General features: G+C 52.6%; 1 protein-coding gene and 1 long non-coding RNA gene across 8 annotated transcripts in view; one reads left to right on the top strand and one right to left on the bottom strand.

The window, feature by feature from the left end:
- LOC105608813 (uncharacterized) overlaps window positions 1–4,040 on the bottom strand; it is a 100,863-nt gene extending 96,823 nt beyond the window's left edge. For all 5 annotated transcript variants that reach the window (XR_009596207.1, XR_009596206.1, XR_009596208.1 and 2 more), the window contains exon 1: window positions 3,813–4,040. This is a non-coding gene — a long non-coding RNA (uncharacterized LOC105608813). The remainder of the gene's footprint in view (window positions 1–3,812) is intronic.
- Window positions 4,041–4,082: 42 nt separating this feature from the next.
- MAP3K10 (mitogen-activated protein kinase kinase kinase 10) lies at window positions 4,083–20,627 on the top strand. Of its 3 annotated transcripts, XM_042232036.2 has the most exons (11): window positions 4,083–5,359; window positions 9,111–9,291; window positions 12,529–12,677; window positions 13,160–13,335; window positions 13,935–14,181; window positions 16,140–16,256; window positions 17,829–18,006; window positions 18,120–18,232; window positions 18,327–18,363; window positions 18,604–19,293; window positions 20,021–20,205. In XM_042232036.2, the coding sequence occupies exons 1-11, from the start codon at window positions 4,678–4,680 to the stop codon at window positions 20,094–20,096; spliced, it is 2,646 nt and encodes an 881-aa protein (XP_042087970.1). In that variant the 5' UTR covers window positions 4,083–4,677; the 3' UTR covers window positions 20,097–20,205. The 3 variants fall into 3 exon arrangements, with proteins under 3 accessions (XP_042087970.1, XP_027834132.1, XP_042087971.1); XM_027978331.3 differs by lacking the exon at window positions 18,327–18,363 and having other exon boundaries at window positions 20,021–20,627; XM_042232037.1 differs by lacking the exon at window positions 20,021–20,205 and having other exon boundaries at window positions 18,604–19,628.
- Window positions 20,628–20,733: the final 106 nt, after the last annotated feature.

Here is a 20,733-nt window from a genome sequence, read left to right on the forward strand (position 1 = left end):
TACATTCATTAAAATTAGAAATCAACTACAAAAAGAAAATCAAGGAAAAATCCATTACCTAGATATTAAAAACCCATTTCTAAATAATTTGGGGGTTAAGAGGAATTAAAATTACATTTTTCTGGAACTGAATGATGATGAAAGCACTACATATCAAAACCTGGGGTATACGTAATAATAAAATAAATGCTAATATGGAAAAAAATGAGTCAATAGGCAGAAATTAATGAAATAAAATATCCCTCCAAAAAATTAGTAAAAGGGACTATCTTCTACTTATTTTCAGCAAACAAAAAGCTGAAAGCTTTTTGAAGACCAATAAAACTGTAAATTTTTTTTCAAATTTGATCCAGAAAGATAAGAGAAGGAATAAATAAAAACATCAGGAAAGCCAAAAGAAATATAACTTCGGATCCATATGATTCATCAGAAATAATAAACATAAAGTCATGCCAATGAATCTGAAATCCCAGATAAAATACTGTTCTAGGTATATATAAATTACAAAAATGTATTCTGGGAGAAAGTAATAAATCTGAATAAACCAATATCCACAGAACAGGTTGAAATTGTAGTCAAAGACCTACTAAAAAGGCACCCAATATGAATGATCTGACACTCAAATGTCCAAGGGACAGATACCTCTAATATATCACAAACCATTCCAGAGAGTAAGAAAAGGTAGGCGGCTCCCTCCCTCAAAGAATAGAGCAGCGCTAGCTTCCCTTACATCATGACTGGGCAAGGACAGCACAAGAAAGAAAACCATGAGTCAGTCAATTCCACTCATGAAAACAAATGCACAGCAACTCTAAATAAAATGGTATTAAATCAAATCCAGCAATAGTGAAAGAGAGGAGGATGATACTACATTAACAACATAAAAGTCATCTGATTATATCAATAAATGTATAGAAAGCATTTAATAAGAGTCAATACCTACTAAAGAAAAACTTCATAGCAATTAGGAATAAATTTTTAAAATGTACTGAAAACATCATACTTGATGAAACCTTAGGGGCATTCTTTTAAAAAGTATAGAACAAGACAAGGATTGTCCATTATCATGACTGTCATTCAACACTGTATTGGAACTCTGAACCAAAGAGGGAGGGGTGAGAAATGAGTTATAAAGATTGGAAAATTAAGCTTTTATTTCCCCCCCGGACACCAGGGCCATCTAGCTAGAATAGTATGGAGAATTATTTGTCAAGCTACTCTAGAATGAATAAGAGTGAGTTCAACAAGGTAGCCAAATCCAAGCTCAGCATTAAAAACAGCAGTAACTGATAAGGGAAAAAAAAAATCCCAGCCATTAGTAAAAAAGTAAAAACAGTCAAGTCTAGCCAGTGAAACAAAAAGCACATATAAGATATCCCAGGAAAAAATTATATTTACATCCAAGAACGGAAGACTCAGTATTACAAAGTAATAGATTCTCCCCAAATTAATAATTATTCATTACATTCCCAACCAAAACCCGAAGGATTTTTTTATGGATTTCACAAATGCCACCCCACTCCCCATTCCCATCGCAGAGTCCCCCAGGTTTAGAACCAAGCCAAGTCCTCCTCACCAAAGTCTAGGCATCTGCTTGGAGACCACCTGTTCTGCTGCTCACCTTCTTTGACTTGAATCACCCCATAAACAATTGGTAAACAAAATAAGATGGTAGCATATCACCATCATATTGGTTAATAGGCAATTTTCTCTAGGAGGCTAATGTTTTTAAGCAATCAGAGGTAAATTTTCTCATAATTAAAGGGGAAGACTTAGTAATAAAAGAAGATATTTTTTAAAAAGAAGATATTAAAGGGAAAAGCTGCAACTCTACCGAAATGTCTTCCTTTAGATCCACAATGGATGGTTTAGTGATTTCAAAAACCATAACATTTACTACAATGATATTGTTCAGTCACAAAGTGCTGTCTAGCTCTTTGGGATCCCATGGACTGCTGCAAGCCAGGTTTACCTGTCCTTCACTATTCCCCAGAGTTACTCAAACTAATGTCCATTGAGTTGGTGATGCTATTCAACCGTCTCATCCTCTGTTGCCCCCTTCTCCTCTTGCCCTCAATCTTTCCCAGCATCAGGGTCTTTTCCAACGAGATAGTATGTGGCAAAGCTGTGAAAGCAGGTGAAGAAACTGCAACAATATTTTCCCACATTAAAATAACAGATTAATGAAGACTACACCTTGGATCAGATTTTCTTTTTTCTTTTTTTTTTTTTTGGCAGCTCTGGGCAGCTTGCAGGGATCTTAGTTCCCTGACTGGGATCAAACCCGTGCCCACAGCAGTGGAAGCGGAATCCTAACTAAACCATCAGGGAATTCTCCAGATTCTCACTTTTGATGAAAATGATCTCCATGAGAAAGTATCCCCAGATGGGCACCTCTGTGAAGGAGTTACAAACCCCAGCCTTTAAAACTGCAAAGAAGGAACAGGAAGTATTACTAAGTGCATATGCCCTATGGAGATTTAACTGTGATTGTATTTTTATTAGGGTTTCCCAGGTGGCTCAGTGATAAAAGAATCTGCCTGCCAAGGCAGGAGATGTGGGCACCATCCCTGGGTTGGGAAGATCCCCTGGAGGAGGAAATGACAACCCACTCCCAGTATTCTTGCCTGGGAAATCCCCTGAACAGAGGAGCCTGGTGGGCTACAGTCCATGGGGTCAAAAAGAATGGGATGGCTGAGCACATTTTTATTGGAACGCATTACTGGTTTTGTATAACTCATTATACAGTTGCATATAGTTGTTTTCAGCAAGCTGTCCCTAATTCTGTTTTTCCCCATAAAGCCTTTTTATTTTTAACATGCACTGTTTTGCATAACTACAGGTTTTTCAGGAAAGCATGTATCAAGTTATAGCAGCAAGACCTGTCCTCAAGAAGCTGGGGCCTCTCTTGTAACAAGCAAGGAATTCTTGAGAATTCCTGAGCTTCCCTCACAGGTAGCCAGGAGAGCAGGTACCCTTTTCCCTCTGAGCGGGGAACAATTGCCCAGGAGACTGTGGGGCAGTTCTCTAGGGTTCAGGCACCAGAGCCCGTCATAGTCCTCTTCTCTCCTCCCGCCAGATCCCCACACCAGTCAGGAGAGGCTTAGTGAAGGGATCCAGAATTTTGCTGCTTACAAGCTTTCGGATCTTGAGCAATTCGCCGAACCTCTGCAGGACTGTTTACCCACTCTTTAAATGGGAAGGCATGGTGCCTTTTTTTTTTTTTTTTTTTTTAAATCATTACTGTCGTTGCGGTCGTGGTGGGTTTCCATTTAAAAATCTGCCTTTAATTGTTGCTTTGCCATTTACATTCATGACCTTGGACAAGACACTTTACTTCCCTAGGTGTCATCTGTAGAACGGGGCTTTGAGAGCATTTAGTACTACCGTGCGTGCAGGCACTTAGCAATAAGATACATACTAAGCCTCAGTAAATTGAAGTTCCCATTATGAAAGGCGGGGATTCTCGAGTTGTGACTGTGGAGGCAGAGGAACCCCGGGCTGCTGGGGAAAGCAGATGTGGCTGTGATTTCCTCAGGGACACTCCGCACATCCTCCCAGCCCCGTCTTCCCAGCAGAGGCCTCACTGTCAGCCCGACCCGCGAGCTTGTGGGAGCTCTCCGGGGGGCTGCCTCCCCACAGCGCCGGTCCGAACGGACACTTCCCGGCGTGCACCTCGGGTCGGGCCCCCGAGGGGCAGTCCAGCCGTGGGGACCTCGTCCCGGCCGCGTTAGAGGCTTGGGGCAGTAACCACCATTCACCCAGCTCCTACTTTTCCCTTTGCGAAGCGCGTCAGTCACCGTCAACCGCACCTTGGGCCGCGGCCCTCGAAGGGACTGTGAGGAGCGCTCAGCCCTTTCCTCCTCTCCTCCTCCAGGCGTCCGGCCCACCGCGTCCCAGGGAGGGTCCGAGGCCAGGCTTATCTACCCGGGAGGATTCCTTCGGCCCCGCGTAGTCCCCACTGCGGCCCGAGGCCGGCAGTCAGGCTCTGGAGACTGAGGGACGGGGACGGACTTCGAAGCCGCGCTGCCGGAGACTACAACTCCCAGGCGGCACCGCGGCGCGGCGGCAGCGAGCACGTCACTCAGGCACCGCCGGCGGCCCCGGGAAGCGGCGCGGGCGGGGGCAGGGGCTGGGGCCAACCCGGAGGCCGGTGCTGAGGATGAGGGCCGCCCGGCCGCCCCGCGCGTGAGGAGGCTGAGGGGCGCGCCACCCCGTCCTGGGGCGGGCGCCCCCGGAGCCCCGCCAGCCCCGCCCCGCCCGGAGGTTGTGGCCCGGGATGCGGAGCCGGGGGCCGCCGGTGGAGCTGCGCGGGGTGAGAGGCGCGGGGAAGGGGGCTGCCTGCTTCCCTCACCCTCGTCCCCCACCGGCGGACCCCGGCAGGAATTCGGCAGCTGCGCGGCCAGGCCTTCTTAGCGCCCTGACGTTTAGGGGGGACAGGTGAACCCGCTGCCCTTCCCCCACCCCACCCTGCCTGGACAGCTGAATCAGGGGGCACGACCCTGCCCTTTTAAAGAGGCTTTTTCTTGCTCCTATGGAGGGCCCCCCAGCCATGGCCCCCAGGAGTCCCCTAGAATCCGCAGGGACTGCCCCCCATCCTGGCCGCCGGGGCCCGCCCTCTGCATCCCGCGGGCAGCCTGTGTGAAGCGGCCTCCCGCAGCCCCCGGCCCCTCCCCCATGGAGGAGGAGGAGTGGGGGGCGGCCAAGGAGTGGGGCACGACCCCCGCGGGGCCCGTCTGGACCGCAGTGTTCGACTACGAGGCGGCGGGCGACGAGGAGCTGACCCTGCGGAGGGGCGACCGCGTCCAGGTGCTTTCCCAGGACTGTGCCGTGTCGGGCGACGAGGGCTGGTGGACCGGGCAGCTACCCAGCGGTCGTGTGGGCGTCTTCCCCAGCAACTACGTGGCCCTCGGCACCCCCGCCGCCCCCGCCGGCCTCCAGCTGCCCCAGGAGATCCCCTTCCACGAGCTGCAGCTAGAGGAGATCATCGGCGTCGGGGGCTTTGGCAAGGTCTATCGGGCTCTGTGGCGAGGCGAGGAGGTGGCGGTCAAGGCCGCCCGGCTGGACCCTGAACGGGACCCGGCAGTGACAGCAGAGCAGGTGCGCCAGGAGGCCCGACTCTTCGGAGCCCTACAGCACCCCAACATCATTGCCCTCAGGGGCGCCTGCCTCAGCCCCCCACACCTCTGCCTGGTGATGGAGTATGCCAGAGGGGGCGCCCTGAGCAGGGTGCTGGCAGGGCGCCGGGTGCCCCCTCACGTGCTGGTCAACTGGGCTGTGCAGGTGGCCCGGGGCATGAACTACCTACACAATGATGCCCCTGTGCCCATCATCCACCGGGACCTCAAGTCCATCAACAGTAAGTGGTGTCCTCCTCCAAAAACTTGCTTCCACTGAACCTTGTGAGGCCAAGCCTTGGTGGCGGGAGGGGGACACCAGAAAATCTTGGCTGGGGCAAGAGGGGGCAGCAGTATACCTTCAGGGCTGGGTGAGACAGTCCTTGTCCCATTAAGGGAGGAAAAGGAAGCCCAGAAAGGTTGAAGACTACAGTCACAGTAGCTCTATAAACATGTATCCATGAACACTGTGACAGGCTCTGTGTTCCCTGCTGAGAACAGGACAGGTACAGGGCCTGCCCTCATGGCCCTTACAGTCCAGCACTACCATAGTCCACCAGGCAGAGGCAGAAAGAGCCTGGCCCAAAGTCAGGGTTTCTCGGCCTCAGTGCTATGGACATTTGGCACTGGAGGGTTGCAGAGGGGCTGACCTGGGTGCTGTAAGTTATGGAGTAGCATCCTTGGCCTCTACCCACTGGATGCCATTAGCATTCCCCACCCCCCAGTTAGGAGAACCAAAAATGTTTTCAGACATTGCCAAATGTCCTCTGTAGGGCAAAATAGCCCTCAGTTGAGAACCACTTCCTGGTGTCCTCCTGGGCCTCTGTCCCAGCTAGCCAAGACAAACTGGGAAAGAGGAGGAGGAAGAAAAGGGATGTGGCTTATGTAAAAGCTTCCAGGCTGCCTGACCTATCATAAGACTCTCAAAAGTTGATTGGTTGGTTGACAGAGAACTGGGGCCAGATGGAAGGCAAGGTTCCCCAGAACTTACATCTAGATCAACCAGCTTCTCATGATGTCAGTTAATATTAACTGAGTAGCTATTATGTTGAAGCCCAACAGGGACCAAAACAGCCATGGTTTCTTCCCTTATGGCACTCACCATCTAGGGGTTTCATTCATTTCCTGGATATTTCCTGGATATTTCCTGAGCACCTGTTGGGTACCAGACCCTGTCCTGACTGTTAGGACACAGCAGGGAAAGAAAAATCCTACCTTTCTGGCTCTCCCATCCTTCCTCTGCCCCATGTCACTTCCTTTCTTGTCTGCATTGATTTGTTTATTCTGCCGTTTGGTATTTACTGGATCAGATCGTATACTAAGAAAGAGAGGTCCATTGTGAGTGAGGCCAACATGTTCCCTGCCCTCACATAATATGGGAGGGTTTTCTCTTTGCCCTCAACCCTCACGTCTCATCTGTTTCTGATTCATGTCAGTTCTTCATCTTGAAACGTTTGACTCCACCTCACTATTTTTCTGTGAGCCCCTGGAGTAGAGGGATGGGGTCTTCCTCACTTTCCAGGTCTGGCATTCACTCAACAGACAGCTACCATGTGCCCAGGGTGTGACCAGTCCTGCGCCAGGGCCAGGGAATTGAGCAAGACAGACAGACGGCCCCCGTCCTCTTTGATGCTCACGCTCTAATGCTGAAATTCTGGGTAAATGGAGGCAGGACTGCCAACACGCTCCTCTTGAAGCCTGGGGTCCCTTCTCAGTCCCTCCCCACCCCTGCCCTGCTGATTCACAGCCTGCAGGTGGGGTGTAAGGACATGCTCCCATGGCCCCAAATTTCTCTGTAGCCAATTCCACTTGGACAAGGGGTCAGTAGGGCCCTTAGCCTGGCTTCCTGATTGGGCACTGGGACTGACGCATGCGTGAGACAGAGGAAACAGGGCCTCCACAGCACAGCTTCCCCCGTTTAGCCTCCCCTGAGGAACTCCTCATCTGATGTCATTCATTCGTTGGTTCATTCAACTAATAATTCTGAAGCAGAATTAAGTGTAGGCACTGTCCTGGGCTCTGGGGATTACAGAAGTGAACAAGATAAGATTACCCCACACACTCACTTATGGAAGTTATATTCTAGTGGGCAGAAATAGATGGTTGATGTTTAAATAGATAGATAACAAAATTTCAGAGTATCAAGGGCTCTAAGGAAATAAAGCAGATTAAGAATGGGGCAGAGGGAGCTCTTTAGATCAGATGGTCCAGGAAGGCAACATTTGAGCAGAGACCTGTGGTCTTCTTTATGAAGACCTGGGTAGGGCAAAGGTCCTAAGGTGCCTGGAAGAGCAGGAGTCAGGCAGAAGGAGATGAGGTCGTAAAAGTAGAAGGGCCAGATCACGTCAATCTTGAGGGGCTATGGTGAAGACTTTGGATATTTTATTCAATATAGTAGAAGCCATTAGAGGGTCTTAAGCAGGGGTAACATAATTATATATACATATGTTATATATGTTACATATGTTATGTTATATATATATAACATATATATAGCATGGGCTTCCCTTGTGGCTCAGCTGGTAAAGAATCCACCTGCAATGTGGGAAACCTGGGTTCAGTCCCTGGGTTGGGAAGATCCCCTGGAGAAAGAAATGGCTACCCACTCCAGTATTCTGACCTGGACAATTCCATGGGCTGTATAGCATATACATATGTTATATATATACTATATATATATATAAAACTATACTATATATTATATATTAATATAGTATATAATATATATTTATAGTATATTGTATTAATATAGTATATTATAAATTATAATATACTATATATTACATATATTAACTAACTATATATTATTTTTTATATATATATATAGTGTGTGTGTGTATAGTATATATATATGTAAGTGAATTGAATTAGGCCCAGCATGGGAGAAATAAAGTGTAAGACCATGGAGTGTTCCCTGTGTCACAGGGTCACACCACAAGCAGGAGTTGGTGACTTGAGAAGGGAAGACTTCTAGAAGGTAGAGTCACATGCCAGAGCCTCAGTTTGCTTGTCAATAAAATGGGTTGCTTGCTAGTTAATTTGTTTAAAGGGTTTAGCCCTGTACCTGCCATTTAATAGGCTCCTGATAAACACTGGCCATGATTGTTACTGTTGTTAGTAATCACTCTAGGCAACAAGTAAGTTGGAACCATTCAATATGCTTGGGGGATAGATCAGTCAGTCAGATTTTGTTATAATACTGCTGTGTAACAAACCACCCCCCACACACACCCGGCAAACTTGGTGTCTTAAAACTCAGTGTCCTTCGTTACTGCTCATACATTTGCAGGCCTGCTGGAGGTAAACTGATTTAGCTGGGGCTCATCTTCCTTGGACCAGCAGGCTAGCCAGGGCATGTTGTTGTGGTGATGGCAGAAGGGCAAGAGGGCAAGCAGATATGAGAGGCCGGGGCTTGGAACTGGCACTCTGTCTCTTTTGTCTCATTTTATCAGACCAGTTGAGTCATACAGCCAACCCAAAGTAAAGGATGGGGAGATACATGCTGCCTCTGTAGTGGAAAGAACTTCAAAGTCACATGGCAAAGAGTGTAATGAATAAAAGAGTAGAACTGGGGCCACGAAGGCCCCACAGCAGGTGACAAAAGGGGAAGGAAAACCATCCCCTCCTGCTCACGTCTGCAGTTGCCACTCCTGGGGTGGTTGGGTGTCTGAGACGTAGACCAAGGAGAACCAAGGCCATGGCTGTCAACCTTTCACTGAGCTCCTGGGAGCCCAGGTTAGACTCGGGTGGCCAGTGAACTCAGGAGAAGCCCCCCAGCCCTTGATGGGAGGCTAAGGCAGCGATTAGACCCAGCGATTAGACCCGGGGGAAAGGGTTCATGGGCTTCTGACCTGGGAAGGAGCTACTGCAGAAGGGGGCGACCCACGGTGACAGGGAGAGAACAAACAGGAGATTCCAGGTGAGGTGGGGGTAGGACCCGGGTCTGCAGCCAAGCAGACCCAGGATGACCCCCCCTTTCTTTCCACTCTGCAGTCCTCATCCTGGAGGCCATAGAGAACCACAACCTCGCAGACACGGTGCTCAAGATCACGGACTTTGGCCTCGCCCGCGAGTGGCACAAGACCACTAAAATGAGCGCTGCGGGGACTTACGCCTGGATGGCCCCGGAGGTTATCCGTCTCTCCCTCTTCTCCAAAAGCAGTGACGTCTGGAGGTGCTGACGGTGGGGTAGGGGAGGGGGAGGGGAGGCCTCCTGGGAGTGGAGGAGGGAGGAAGGGGGAGAAGGGCAGAGTGGGAGGGACTGGCTGCCACAGCTGCTGGGAGCTGGGATCTGGGTCCAGGGGCCGCCAGCAAGGTCAGACCAGCAGATGAGCACCAAAGCAGGTGCCTGCTCTGCTAGCAGAAGTGGTATAAAGATAGCTGTCAGCACCAAAGACCCTCAAAACGCCATCCATGACATGGCCCCCACTCCTCAGACAGGAAACTGAGACCTTTATAGGTAACCATTCATTCATTCATTCATCCAGCTGCCCTGAGCTCAGGCGATACAGCAGCATATAAAAACAGACCCAGTTCCTGCCCACAGGAATAATACATACATACACAGGCTTCCGTAATGGTTCAGTGGGAAAAGAATACCTTGCAGTGCAGGAGACACAGAAGACATGGGTTCAATCCCTGGGTTGGGAAGAGCCCCTGGAGGAGGGCGTGGCAACCCATTCCAGTATTCTTGCCTGAAGAATCCCATGGACTGAGGAGTCTGGCTGGCTGCAGTCCAAAGGGTCACAAAGAGTCAGACACGACTGAGCAACTCTCACTTCACTTTCACATACATACGTGTGGAGCTGAAAAGGCTGTTTTTAAGTTAAGAAAATTGTAAAATAATTTTTAATAAATAATAAGTTAACCCACCAGATAAAGGATTAGACAGTATTACGAGCTAAGAAGCTAACTGAAAAACACCCTGCGGTCTGGTGATGACTTTGGGGAAGGTTTTTATGAGAAATGGCACTCGAGCCTGGTTCTGGATGACGAGAAGGAGCCAGTCATGCAGAGTTTAGGGGAAGAAGCTTCCCAGGCAGGGGGAGCAGCTGCCACAAAGGAAATACTGAGGTGAGAACAGGCATGACCTGTTCCAGAAAAGGACACATAGTTAGAGCAGAGCAGGCCGGGAGGAAATTCGTGGGAAATGACGGAGGAAAGAGAGAGCCAAGGGCTCTGCAGAGAAGGGAGCGGACTCTAGGTTTATTCCAAATGCATTGGAAAACCATTGGAGGCATTTGTGAATGACATAATCTGATGGAGCATCACAAAGGCTCCCTTGGCTGATGGACTTCAGGGGACAGGAGAGGGGGCAGGAGGCCAGTGAGGTGGTTGTTTGTCACCTGCAGGATCTGGTGACAGCAGAAACTCAGCCTTCTCTTGGGAGGAAGCCAAACCCAGGTCAGTCCCCAGCTGAGGCTCCAGATGGAGCAAGCAGCAAAGTCATGGTCCTGGGGCAGACAGATCAGACAGCAAGTCTCAACTAGAGCAGCGCAGCCCTTGGGGGGAAGTTTAGTCTTGCTTCACATAAGGCATTCATTTATGATCCCAAACATTTATAGAAGCCATATTTCAGTGACAAAGAGCAGGAAACCCAAAATAAAAATAATATGGATGCTTTTGCTCTCATGTAAAAGCCCAGGACTGATATACTATTAGGAATTCAGAGTCCTATTTTAGGGTTTTTAATGGGGGTGTCATTCACATTGGGCAATCAAAACATCCCCACAGGTTTCCAGAGATGTAGAAGAGGTAGAGGGGTTGGGGTCCGGCCACCTGCACTTACAATCCACTGTTATCTTCCTCCACCTTGTATGGCCTCCATTCCCAAGGCTACTTCATGGTCCAGGATGGCTGCTTGGGCTCCAGTTTTTATTGTCTGTATTCCAACCAGTAGGAAGGAGAAAAGAGGAAAGGGGACCCCATCCCTTTAAGGAGACTTTTTGGAAATTAGTTGCACACTGCTGCTACTGCTAAGTCACTTCAGTCATGTCTGACTCTGTGTGACCCCATAGACGGCAGCCCACCAGGCTCCCCCATCCCTGGGATTCTCCAGGCAATAACATGAGTGGGTTGCCATTTCTTTCTCCAATGCATGAAAGTGAAAAGTCAAAGTGAAGTCGCTCAGTCGTGTCCGACTCTTCGAGACCCCATGGACTGCAGTCTACCAGGCTCCTCCGGCCATGAGATTTTCCAGGCAAGAGTACTGGAGTGGGGTGCCATTGCCTTCTCTGAGTTGCGCACTACACACTTCCATATCCCACTGGCCAGAACCCTTGCCATATGGGCATACTTTGATGCAAAGGAGGATGGAAAATTATTTCAGGCAGCATTCCTCCAGCTCAAATTTCCCAGAGCTGTCACTGAGAAAGGAGAGGCTGTGAGCTGTATGAGGGCAGGGGCTGTGTCTATCTTATTCCAGTACCCGGAACAGTGCCTAGCACACAGCAGACGTTTAATAAGTGTATGATGAATGAACGCATGCCTGGATATGGGGGAGCATGGGGATCCACTCCGTGTTAGGCATTACATAAAACACCGATGAGGAGCCAGAAGGAGCACGGTTTACTGGAGAAGAGGAACTTGCAGGTGACAGTAATAGTGACGCGTGCTCTGGAACGTGTAGCCGCCAAGGCAGCTGCTGTGGGCTTCAGGTGGGCCCGAGCGCAGTGTGGCTCCACCACTTACAAGCTGTGTGACCTTAGGCAAACAACTTAACCTCTCTGAGCCTGCACCCACTCACTGGATAAAATAGGGGTCATACCGAGTGCCTTCTGCCTTACAGGACTCTAATGCTGGCCTGGAGTGAGTGTTCTGTAAATGTTAAATAGTGTTAACTTGTATTTACAGGTAAGTGCAGAGGGTTCAATGGAAATGTAGTGAAGGGGCCTCCGACCCAGATGTGGAGGCTGTGGAATCAAGGAAGCCTTCCTGGTTAGAGAGGGCACCTGAGTTGTGACTTAAAGGACAGTTAGGCAAAGGGGAAGGGTGTTCTCAGCCAAGGGAACAATGTGTGCAAAGGCCAGAGATTAGGAAAAACAGGATTTGTTCAACTATTTAGCATGGCTGCGAGATGCAGCCGGGGTTGGTACAGGGGCCGAGTGTTTAGAGGGGGAAGCGGCAGGGTCAGCAAGATCAGGGTGGATTTGCCCAGTGGGCACAAGGAACCCACCGAAGGTTTTCAGGCAGGGGAGGGGAAAGAGGGACAGAGCAAAGAAGACACCAGAGGACCAACCCCACCACATCTGTCTGAGATCAGGCTGTGGAGGTCAAAGCCAGTTGTGGCCTCACTGGCTGGGGCTGGATGCTGGGGGGAGGGAGGCTCACCACGGGACTGGAGTCAGGGCTGGGGTGTGGGTGAGGATGAGGGTGGGCTCTGGCATCACCCCTCCCTCTCCCCCACCTGCAGCTTCGGGGTACTGCTCTGGGAGCTGCTGACGGGTGAGGTCCCCTACCGTGAAATCGACGCCTTGGCCGTGGCATATGGCGTGGCTATGAACAAGCTGACTCTGCCCATTCCCTCCACATGCCCCGAGCCCTTTGCCCGCCTACTGGAGGGTGAGCCAGGGCCCCGTGGAGAGGGTAGGCTCAGCTTGGGGTGGCAAGGAGCCCTCAGGCCCAGACACCCATCCACCCCTTCACACCCATCCATTCCATTGGGCCCAGGAGTGAGGGAGAAGGGGCTGGAACCATGGGACCATGATCAGTCTCCAGACCTCCATGGCCTCCAGACCTTTGTTCTGGCCAGGCAAGCCCACAGTGCTTGAGGGCAGTCTATTAGGATTCACTGGCCCTGGGATTCCTCCCTGACCCTTGATCCTACCACCAGTCAAGGAACAGGTCCCTGAGTTTCTCTCCCCAGAGTTTCACCAAGTGAAACGCTGCCAAGAACGTGGCTTTGAATTCCTTCCCCCCGGGCTCCATGGGAGCTATTTGTCCACAGTCCCTTAAAGTCCTGCCTCCACTGAGCAGGCTGATGCCCCAGAGCATGGCCACTGACATCTCCACTCCCACTGCTGTCCTCCCCGCCCCAACCCCAGAATGCTGGGACCCAGACCCCCACGGGCGGCCAGATTTTGGCAGCATCTTGAAGCAACTTGAAGTCATCGAACAGTCAGCCCTGTTCCAGATGCCGTTGGAGTCTTTTCACTCGCTGCAGGAAGACTGGAAGCTGGAGATTCAGCACATGTTCGATGACCTGCGGACCAAGGAGAAGGTGAAGGCAGGGTTGAGGTGGGAGGAAGGGAGCAAGATCCCCGAGTTCTGATACCATGGATGGGGCAGAGTCCCTTCCCCTGAGCCCGGGGGTCTTAGCCTTTTCCACATGTTAAGGAAAGACAGCCTCCTGTTGGCAGATTGATAAGAAAAAGACACCCTACCCTGAAGTACTTACAGGTGACACTGCATGAGGTCTAGAAATTGGCTTTAAAACCCCACAGCAAAAGTGAGAGGGAGAGAGGAGCAGGAAGGTGATGCGTGAAAAAAATTTGTGAAGTAACTGTCGAAGTTGGATGGATGGTGAGTGGGTCGGATGCACTGATGCTTTTGTGGATAATTTCCAAATTGAAAACTTCAAAAATTAAAAATAAAAGAGAGAAAAAAAAGGAAGAAAAAGCCAGCCTTTTCTTTGGGCCAACACAGCCTCCTACCCTGGCCCCCAACCTGGTTAGTGAAGAGTAAGTTAGATTGTGCCCCCAATTTGCCCCACAGCAGGATGGCCTGTGCAGGACACCAACCAAGCCCAGCAGCCCCGGGACCATCCCCGGGGGCAGGGTAGCTCCGGCCCTCCCCCCTAACCGCCCATCTCCTCCCCAGGAGCTCCGGAGCCGCGAAGAGGAGCTGTTGCGGGCGGCTCAGGAGCAGCGCTTCCAGGAGGAGCAGCTGCGGCGGCGTGAACAGGAGCTGGCAGAGCGCGAGATGGACATCGTGGAGCGGGAGCTGCACCTGCTCATGTGCCAGCTGAGCCAGGAGAAGCCCCGGGTCCGCAAACGCAAGGGCAACTTCAAGCGCAGCCGCCTGCTCAAGCTGCGGGAAGGCGGCAGCCACATCAGCCTGCCCTCCGGTACCCGGCCACGCCCCTTCAGCAGCCCCGAGAGGCCGCTGGGAGCAGCGCTAACCCAGGGGTCATCTCTTCCTTTTATTTCTTTACTTTTCAAGCCTTATTATTATTACTAAATATATCACAACTACAGAAAATGACCCCCAAACAACTATATAGCTTAATGCATTAATAGAATCTCCCAGGAGAGCAGAGAGACCCTACAGCCACCCCAGATGCCTGCACACGCCCCCTCCAAACAATCCCCTGCCATTCCCTAAGAGTAAACGCCTGCCTTGACTTTCAGGGCCGTCAATTCCTTACTTTTCCTCATAGTTTTGTCTCCCAGCTATTTGTTTAATATCTTTTAAAATCTTCTTTATCCTCCTTGCCTCATTTATCCCAGAGCATTTCCCATAGTCTGGATTTTGCTGCTTGCAGCTCCCTGGTATCTCTTAACATGTCCCTCTGTCCCCTGAATTTCCTATTAATTGGTATTAGGTTAAACCATGTGAAATTGCTGGTGTTCAGCCATTTTTGACCTACAGAAACAGAAGTTTCACATGGCTCAACCTAAGAGTTGGATCTCAAGGCTTAATCAGTTTTAATTTCAGGTTTGATTTTTTTGGGGGGGAGACTGCTTCCTAGGTAACGTCAGAAGGCACTTCATGCTGATATTCTCTCTCTTACAAGAGTTACAAGCCCTATAGCAGTGCCTAGAATAACACCAGCCAACAGAAATAAGGCAGGCTGCATGTGTCATTTTACATTTTTTAGTAGCCATATGGAAAAAAGGCGGGGCAAAACAGGTGAAATTAACTTTAATAGTGTATTTTGTTTAGCCCAATATTCACATGTAGTCATTACAAGAAAATTTTAAAATAAGATATTTTACCTTTTTTCCCACACTAAATCTTTGAAATCCAGCGTGCATCTTACAGGCTTCCCAGGTGGCACCGAAAGTGAAAGTTGCTCAGTCGTGTCCAACTCTTTGCGACCCCATGGACTATACAGTCCATAGAATTCTCCAGGCCAGAATACTGCAGTGGGTAGCCTTTCCCTTCTCCAGGGGATCTTCCCAACCCAGGGATCAAACCCAGGTCTCCCACATTGCAGGCGGATTCTTCATCAGCTCAGCCACCAGGGAAGCCAGGTGGCACTAGTTATGAAGAACTCACTTGCCTGCCAGTGCAGGAGATGTAAGAGTTTCAGGTTCAATCCCTGGGTTGGGAAGATCCCCTGGAGGAGGGCATGGCAACCCACTCCAGTATTCTTGCCTGGAGAATCCCTATGAACAGAGGAGCCTGGCAGGCTACAGTCCATGGGGTCTCAGAGTCAGACACGACTGAAGCGACTTCACTCAGGCATTCTTATGCCTGAGTTCATTTTATATTCTTGTGCATCTCAATCTGGGCTCTAAATTTTCCTCAAAATTTCTTGACCTATATTTAGGTTTCATAAAATGTATAGTTGAAAGAGCAGATTCACATACCAAAGTTGTTCCAAACATACTTAAATGTTTCCAATGACTGAACTGAGTATCTGTTTTTAAAAAGAAATTTAAATTACTTACAACTAAATAACTAAAGGTAACATTCTCCAGTTCCTCGGTTGCACAAGCCACATTTCAAGCGCTTTTCCATGTGTGGCTAATGGCTGCCATATTGGACACTCAAGCCTAGATCCTCGGGGCAGCGGCTCTCAAACCTGAGTGAGCAGCAGAGTTAACTTGGGTACTGTTACACAGCAGTTGGATTGCTGCACCTCACCCCCGCAGTTCCTGATTCAGGGAGGGCAGCAAGAATCTGCATTTCCAAGAGGTTTCCACTTGACGCCGATGCTGCTGGTCTGGGAACACACTTTGAGAACCACCCCATTAAGGAATGTGAAATGGTGGCATTCCTTCTATCTTCCTTCAAAGGGAACTTCTCTTTGGCTACTCATGGAACCCTGTGCTTAGGAAAGTCTCTTTCTTTTTGCAGGCTTTGAACACAAGATCACAGTCCAGGCCTCTCCAACCCTGGACAAGCGGAAAGGCTCAGATGGGGCCAGCCCACCCGCAAGCCCCAGCATCATTCCCCGGCTGAGGGCCATTCGCCGTGAGTATCTCCCAAGGCCTTGACCAGTCAGTGAACAGATTTCCCTGAGCACATACCTGGCACCAAGCCAGAGCAACATCAGGGTGGCAGGCGGGTAGGACCCCCCTCCCTCGTTCTCACTGGGGGAAACGGACAACAAGTAAACAGACCGGTGAACAGGATAATTTCCTGTAGTGATACGCACCCTCAAGGAAGTCAGGGGAGGGACTAAAACAGAAGAGCTGCTATTTTTAAATCACAAAGAAAGCCTGTCAGAGAAGCTGAGGTTTAAGTAGGGACCTGCATGGTCAGGAGGAGTAACATATGCAGAGATCTGAAGGAACAGTGTCCCTGGCAGAGGGAACAGCAAAGGCGGAAGCCCAGAGGCAGGAACAAGTATGCTGATTATGAGCTGGGAAGGCCAACTTGGATGAAGTAGCAAGAATGGGAGGGAGAGCAGTGAGTTTATGGTCAAGGGTTCAGCAGGAGAGGATTGCCCTGGGCCTTAAGAGCGGGGATAAGGAATCTGGATTTTATCTAAAATCTGAGGGGGAGCCTCTGGAGGGCTGTGAGCAAGGCAGTGATGGAGGAAACTTGACCTTTTCCCTCTGACTGCCGTGAGAAGTAGGGATTGTAGGCGGGCAGGAGTCAAGATGGGAGACAGGTGAGACGAGGGTGCTGGGCCAGGGTAGGGACCTTGAATGGGGCAGGTGGCCTGTCAGCTGCATGGCAGAGGTACAGGGTTCACTGAGGAGGTGAAGGATTCCCGGTCAGCTTCCCCACTCCATTCTGCTCCATCATTCACCCCTGGCCTCGCCCCACACACCACCCCTGACACACACTGCTGTTTGGGCACCTGCTTTGTACCCAGAGGTCATTCTCCTGGGCAGACACAGAGACAAATAATGACCGAACCATGGTGGTCAGGATGTTCAACGTGTGATGGGAACAGAGGAGAGAGAGCAGTCGACTCTGCAGGGGACAGGCTGTTCCAGAACACTCCACAGGGACTTGGCATCTGCTCCTCCCTCTGCCTGTGTCCCCCTGACTCCCTCCCTCACCTCCTTCAAGTCTCTGCTCAGATCTCTCCTTCTCACACACCAGACCATCCCTAACTCCCCAAGCCCCCTACCAGCTTTCCATGCCTCACACTGCTGACCACCTTCTAGCCCCCGACTCAGGTAGCAACCTAGGGTGACTCCTGTTGATCATCTGTCCTCGGCCCCTAAAATGTAAACTCTTCCAGGGCCAGGGCAGGGTGTCTGGTCTGCTCATACCACTGCTATCTTCTCAGCATCTCCCACAGGGCTTGGCACGTAGACGGTGCTAGTGAACATTTGGGAATTAAGGGATGGCTGAAGAGTTAGCCGGTGAGGGGTGACAGGTGATGACACCGAGGAAGCCAGGACATCATCCCGACAGCTGGGGGGGGGGCTGTGTGAGGATGGCTAGCAGGGAAGGGTCATGATTGGAGGCAGAACCCCAGCTCCCTTGGGCCTCCAGGTGGAGAGTGGGACCAAGGCGGGGAGAGTAAGGCTGGAGATCAACTGGGACAGGTTGAGGCTCAGTGACCAAGTGGCTTCTCTGGGCCAGTGACCCCCGTGGATGGTGGTGGCTGTAGCAGCAGCTGCAGCAGCAGTGGTGGCGGTGGGACGTGGGGCCGCAGCAGCGCCCCCCCGAAGAAGGAAGAGCTGGTCGGGGGCAAGAAGAAGGGCCGGACCTGGGGGCCCAGCTCCACGCTGCAGAAGGAACGGGCTGGTGGAGAGGAGAGGTACTGGCCGCATGGAGCAACCCCCCGCCCCCCGCCCTGTGCCTCTCTCCTAGGCCCTTGGCAGCCAGGAGGCCTATGACTGTCCCCCCCCTAATCTTTGGTGCCCCCTGCAGGCTGAAAGCCCTGGGAGAAGGAAGCAAACAGTGGTCATCAAGTGCCCCCAACCTGGGCAAATCCCCCAAACACACACCCATCGCCCCAGGCTTTGCCAGCCTCAATGAAATGGGTAAGAGGGTGAGGGTGCCTTTAAAAGGGAGGGAGAGGGACATTCCCTGGCAAAGGGGAACATAATCCAAGACCAAGGGGTGACCATTCCCCAGGGTTGCACGGAGGGAGCCGGATTTCACTGGCCAGAGGGTAGGACGAATTCCTGGAATGGTAGATAGCTGGTCCCTGGGTGGTGGGGGTCATTCCCAAGGGGAGGGGGGTTGGGGGGAGAAATGCTCAAGAACCACGCTTAGTGGGACTTGCTGATCTTGGTGGGGTCACTGGGGGCAACCCCTTGCCCCCAAGTCCCGGGGTGGGGGGATGGGCCGAAGGGCCCCGGGCCCAGAGTTAAGTGAGTCAGAGGCCAGTGACGGCCCTCTCCGGTTGCAGAGGAGTTTGCGGAGGCAGACGAAGGCAACAGCGTGCCCCCGTCCCCCTACACCACCCCGTCCTACCTCACGGTGCCGCTGCCCGCCCAGCCCTCGCCGGGGGCGCGGGCGCCATGGGAGCCGAGTCCGCCCGCGCCGCCCGCGCGGCTCGGGCACGGCTCCCGGCGGCGCTGCGAGCTCGCGCTGCTGGGCTGCGCCACGCTGCTGGGCGCCGTGGGCCTGGGCGCCGACGTGGCCGAGGCGCGCGCGGCGGAAGGCGAGGAGCAGCGGCGCTGGCTCGACGGCCTTTTCTTCCCCCGCGGCGGCCGCTTCCCGCGGGGCCTGAGCCCGACCGGGCGCTCTCCCGCCCGCCGCGACGACGCGGCCCCCGGCCCGGGCCTGGCGCCCTCCGCCACCCTTGTGTCACTGTCGTCGGTGTCCGACTGCAACTCCACGCGTTCGCTGCTGCGCTCCGACAGCGACGAGGCTGCGCCGGCCGCGCCCTCCCCGCCACCCTCCCCACCCCCGCCCCAGCCCAGCACCAACCCCCTGGTGGACCTGGAGCTGGAGAGCTTCAAGAAGGACCCCCGGCAGTCGCTCACGCCCACCCACGTCACGGCTGCGCGCGCTGTGAGCCGCGGGCACCGGCGGACGCCGTCGGATGGGGCGCTGGGCCAGCGGGGGGCGCCGGAGCCCACGGGCCCCGGCCCTGGTGAGTGAGGCTCCACGCGCTCAGAAAAGGGCCCATCGCCCTTGCCCCCGCCAAAGCTCTATGTCCCAGCCCAGCAGGGACCCGCTGGACGCGGAGTCCTCTTGCTTAGCGTGAGGAGAGTCAGTGTCCCCATGGTCCCCACTGCTTCAAGAGGCTTTGTGGATCCCTGGGTAACTGAGACGCAGGAGGAAACAGGGGTGGCAACTCTAATGCCCACAGGGGCCAGGCAGGCGACACTAATGGGAACGATTACTAGCGCTAACACCTGTTAGGTACCCGCGCCCTATAGTTTATCAACAGGACAAAGATGATTAGAACAGAAAGGAACTAAGGCACTGCGCTGCTTGTTCTTCCATTACTGTGTTTAATCCTGTCCTGTGTGGCGAGGCGCTGAAATCCGCATTCACAGACAGCAACATGCCTAAGGTGTCTCTGGGTCTTGGTGAGCCTGCCCAGGGTTGGAGAGGCAGGAGGGAGTACTAGCAAGGAGACGGGCTCTGAGAGATAAAGGGCTGCCCAGAGTCGCACCCAGACGAGTGAGCAGTTCCGAGTGGGGGCGGGTGGGGGTGGCAAGGTAAAGGTCCAAACCCGGTTGGACAGCGGGCCCAACAAAATCAGATTTTTTTGTCAAGAGAAGTCCAATTCCAATCTTCATGTAAATACTCCTGCCTTTTAAACACCACCCTCTGGCCCACCCCACTCACCTCCTCCGATCCTCTCTTACCAGGCCCTCGAGATCCCCTGGACTTCCCCCGCCTGCCCGACCCCCAGGCCCTGTTCCCCACCCGCCGTCGGCCCCCTGAGTTTCCGGGTCGCCCCACCACCCTGACCTTCGCCCCAAGGCCCCGGCCAGCCGCCAGCCGTCCCCGCCTGGACCCCTGGAAACTGGTCTCCTTCGGCCAGACTCTCAGCATCTCGCCTCCCAGCAGGCCGGACACTCCGGAGAGCCCGAGGCTCCCCAGCATGCAGCCCACGCTGCTCGACATGGACATGGAGGGGCAAAGCCAGGACAGCACAGTGCCCCTGTGCGGGGCCCACGGCTCCCGCTGAGGCCTACCCGCAGCCGCCTGCCTGGGCGGCCCTGAATGTAGCGCCCCAGGCCCCGCCCCAGCCCACCGTGCCACGCGGCAGGGGAGGCCCTGGGCAGGATACTCACTATTTATTGGGGAAGGGGGGAGGGAGGGCACTTAATTTATTCCTTTGTACCCCAGGGGTGGGGCCCTGTGCCTGCCCTGCTGTAGGGGGGAGGGTGGGCAGGGGTACTCAGGGACAGGGCGTCATAGGGGATTCGGCACAAAATGCAGCATTAAAGGTAACCCCTGCCCCCTACCGCATTTGGCTGTGTGTCTTTCCCTGGCCCAGGTCCTAGATCATCCCCAGTGGCCCAGCACCCCCCATGCTCCGTCCCGGGCCTCTCTGGATTTCTGAGTCCAGGGGGTG

Source organism: Ovis aries, chromosome 14 (assembly GCF_016772045.2).
Source record: "Ovis aries strain OAR_USU_Benz2616 breed Rambouillet chromosome 14, ARS-UI_Ramb_v3.0, whole genome shotgun sequence".
Taxonomy (NCBI): Eukaryota; Metazoa; Chordata; class Mammalia; order Artiodactyla; family Bovidae; genus Ovis; species Ovis aries.

Coding starts and splice junctions, on each gene's coding strand:
- MAP3K10 (XM_027978331.3), top strand. CDS start 4,678: ATGGAGGAGGAGGAGTGGGGGGCGGCCAAGGAGTGGGGCACGACCCCC. Junction 13,336..13,934: donor ACCTGCGGACCAAGGAGAAG/GTGAAGGCAGGG, acceptor TCTCCTCCCCAG/GAGCTCCGGAGCCGCGAAGA. Junction 19,294..20,020: donor GCCCACGGGCCCCGGCCCTG/GTGAGTGAGGCT, acceptor CTCTCTTACCAG/GCCCTCGAGATCCCCTGGAC.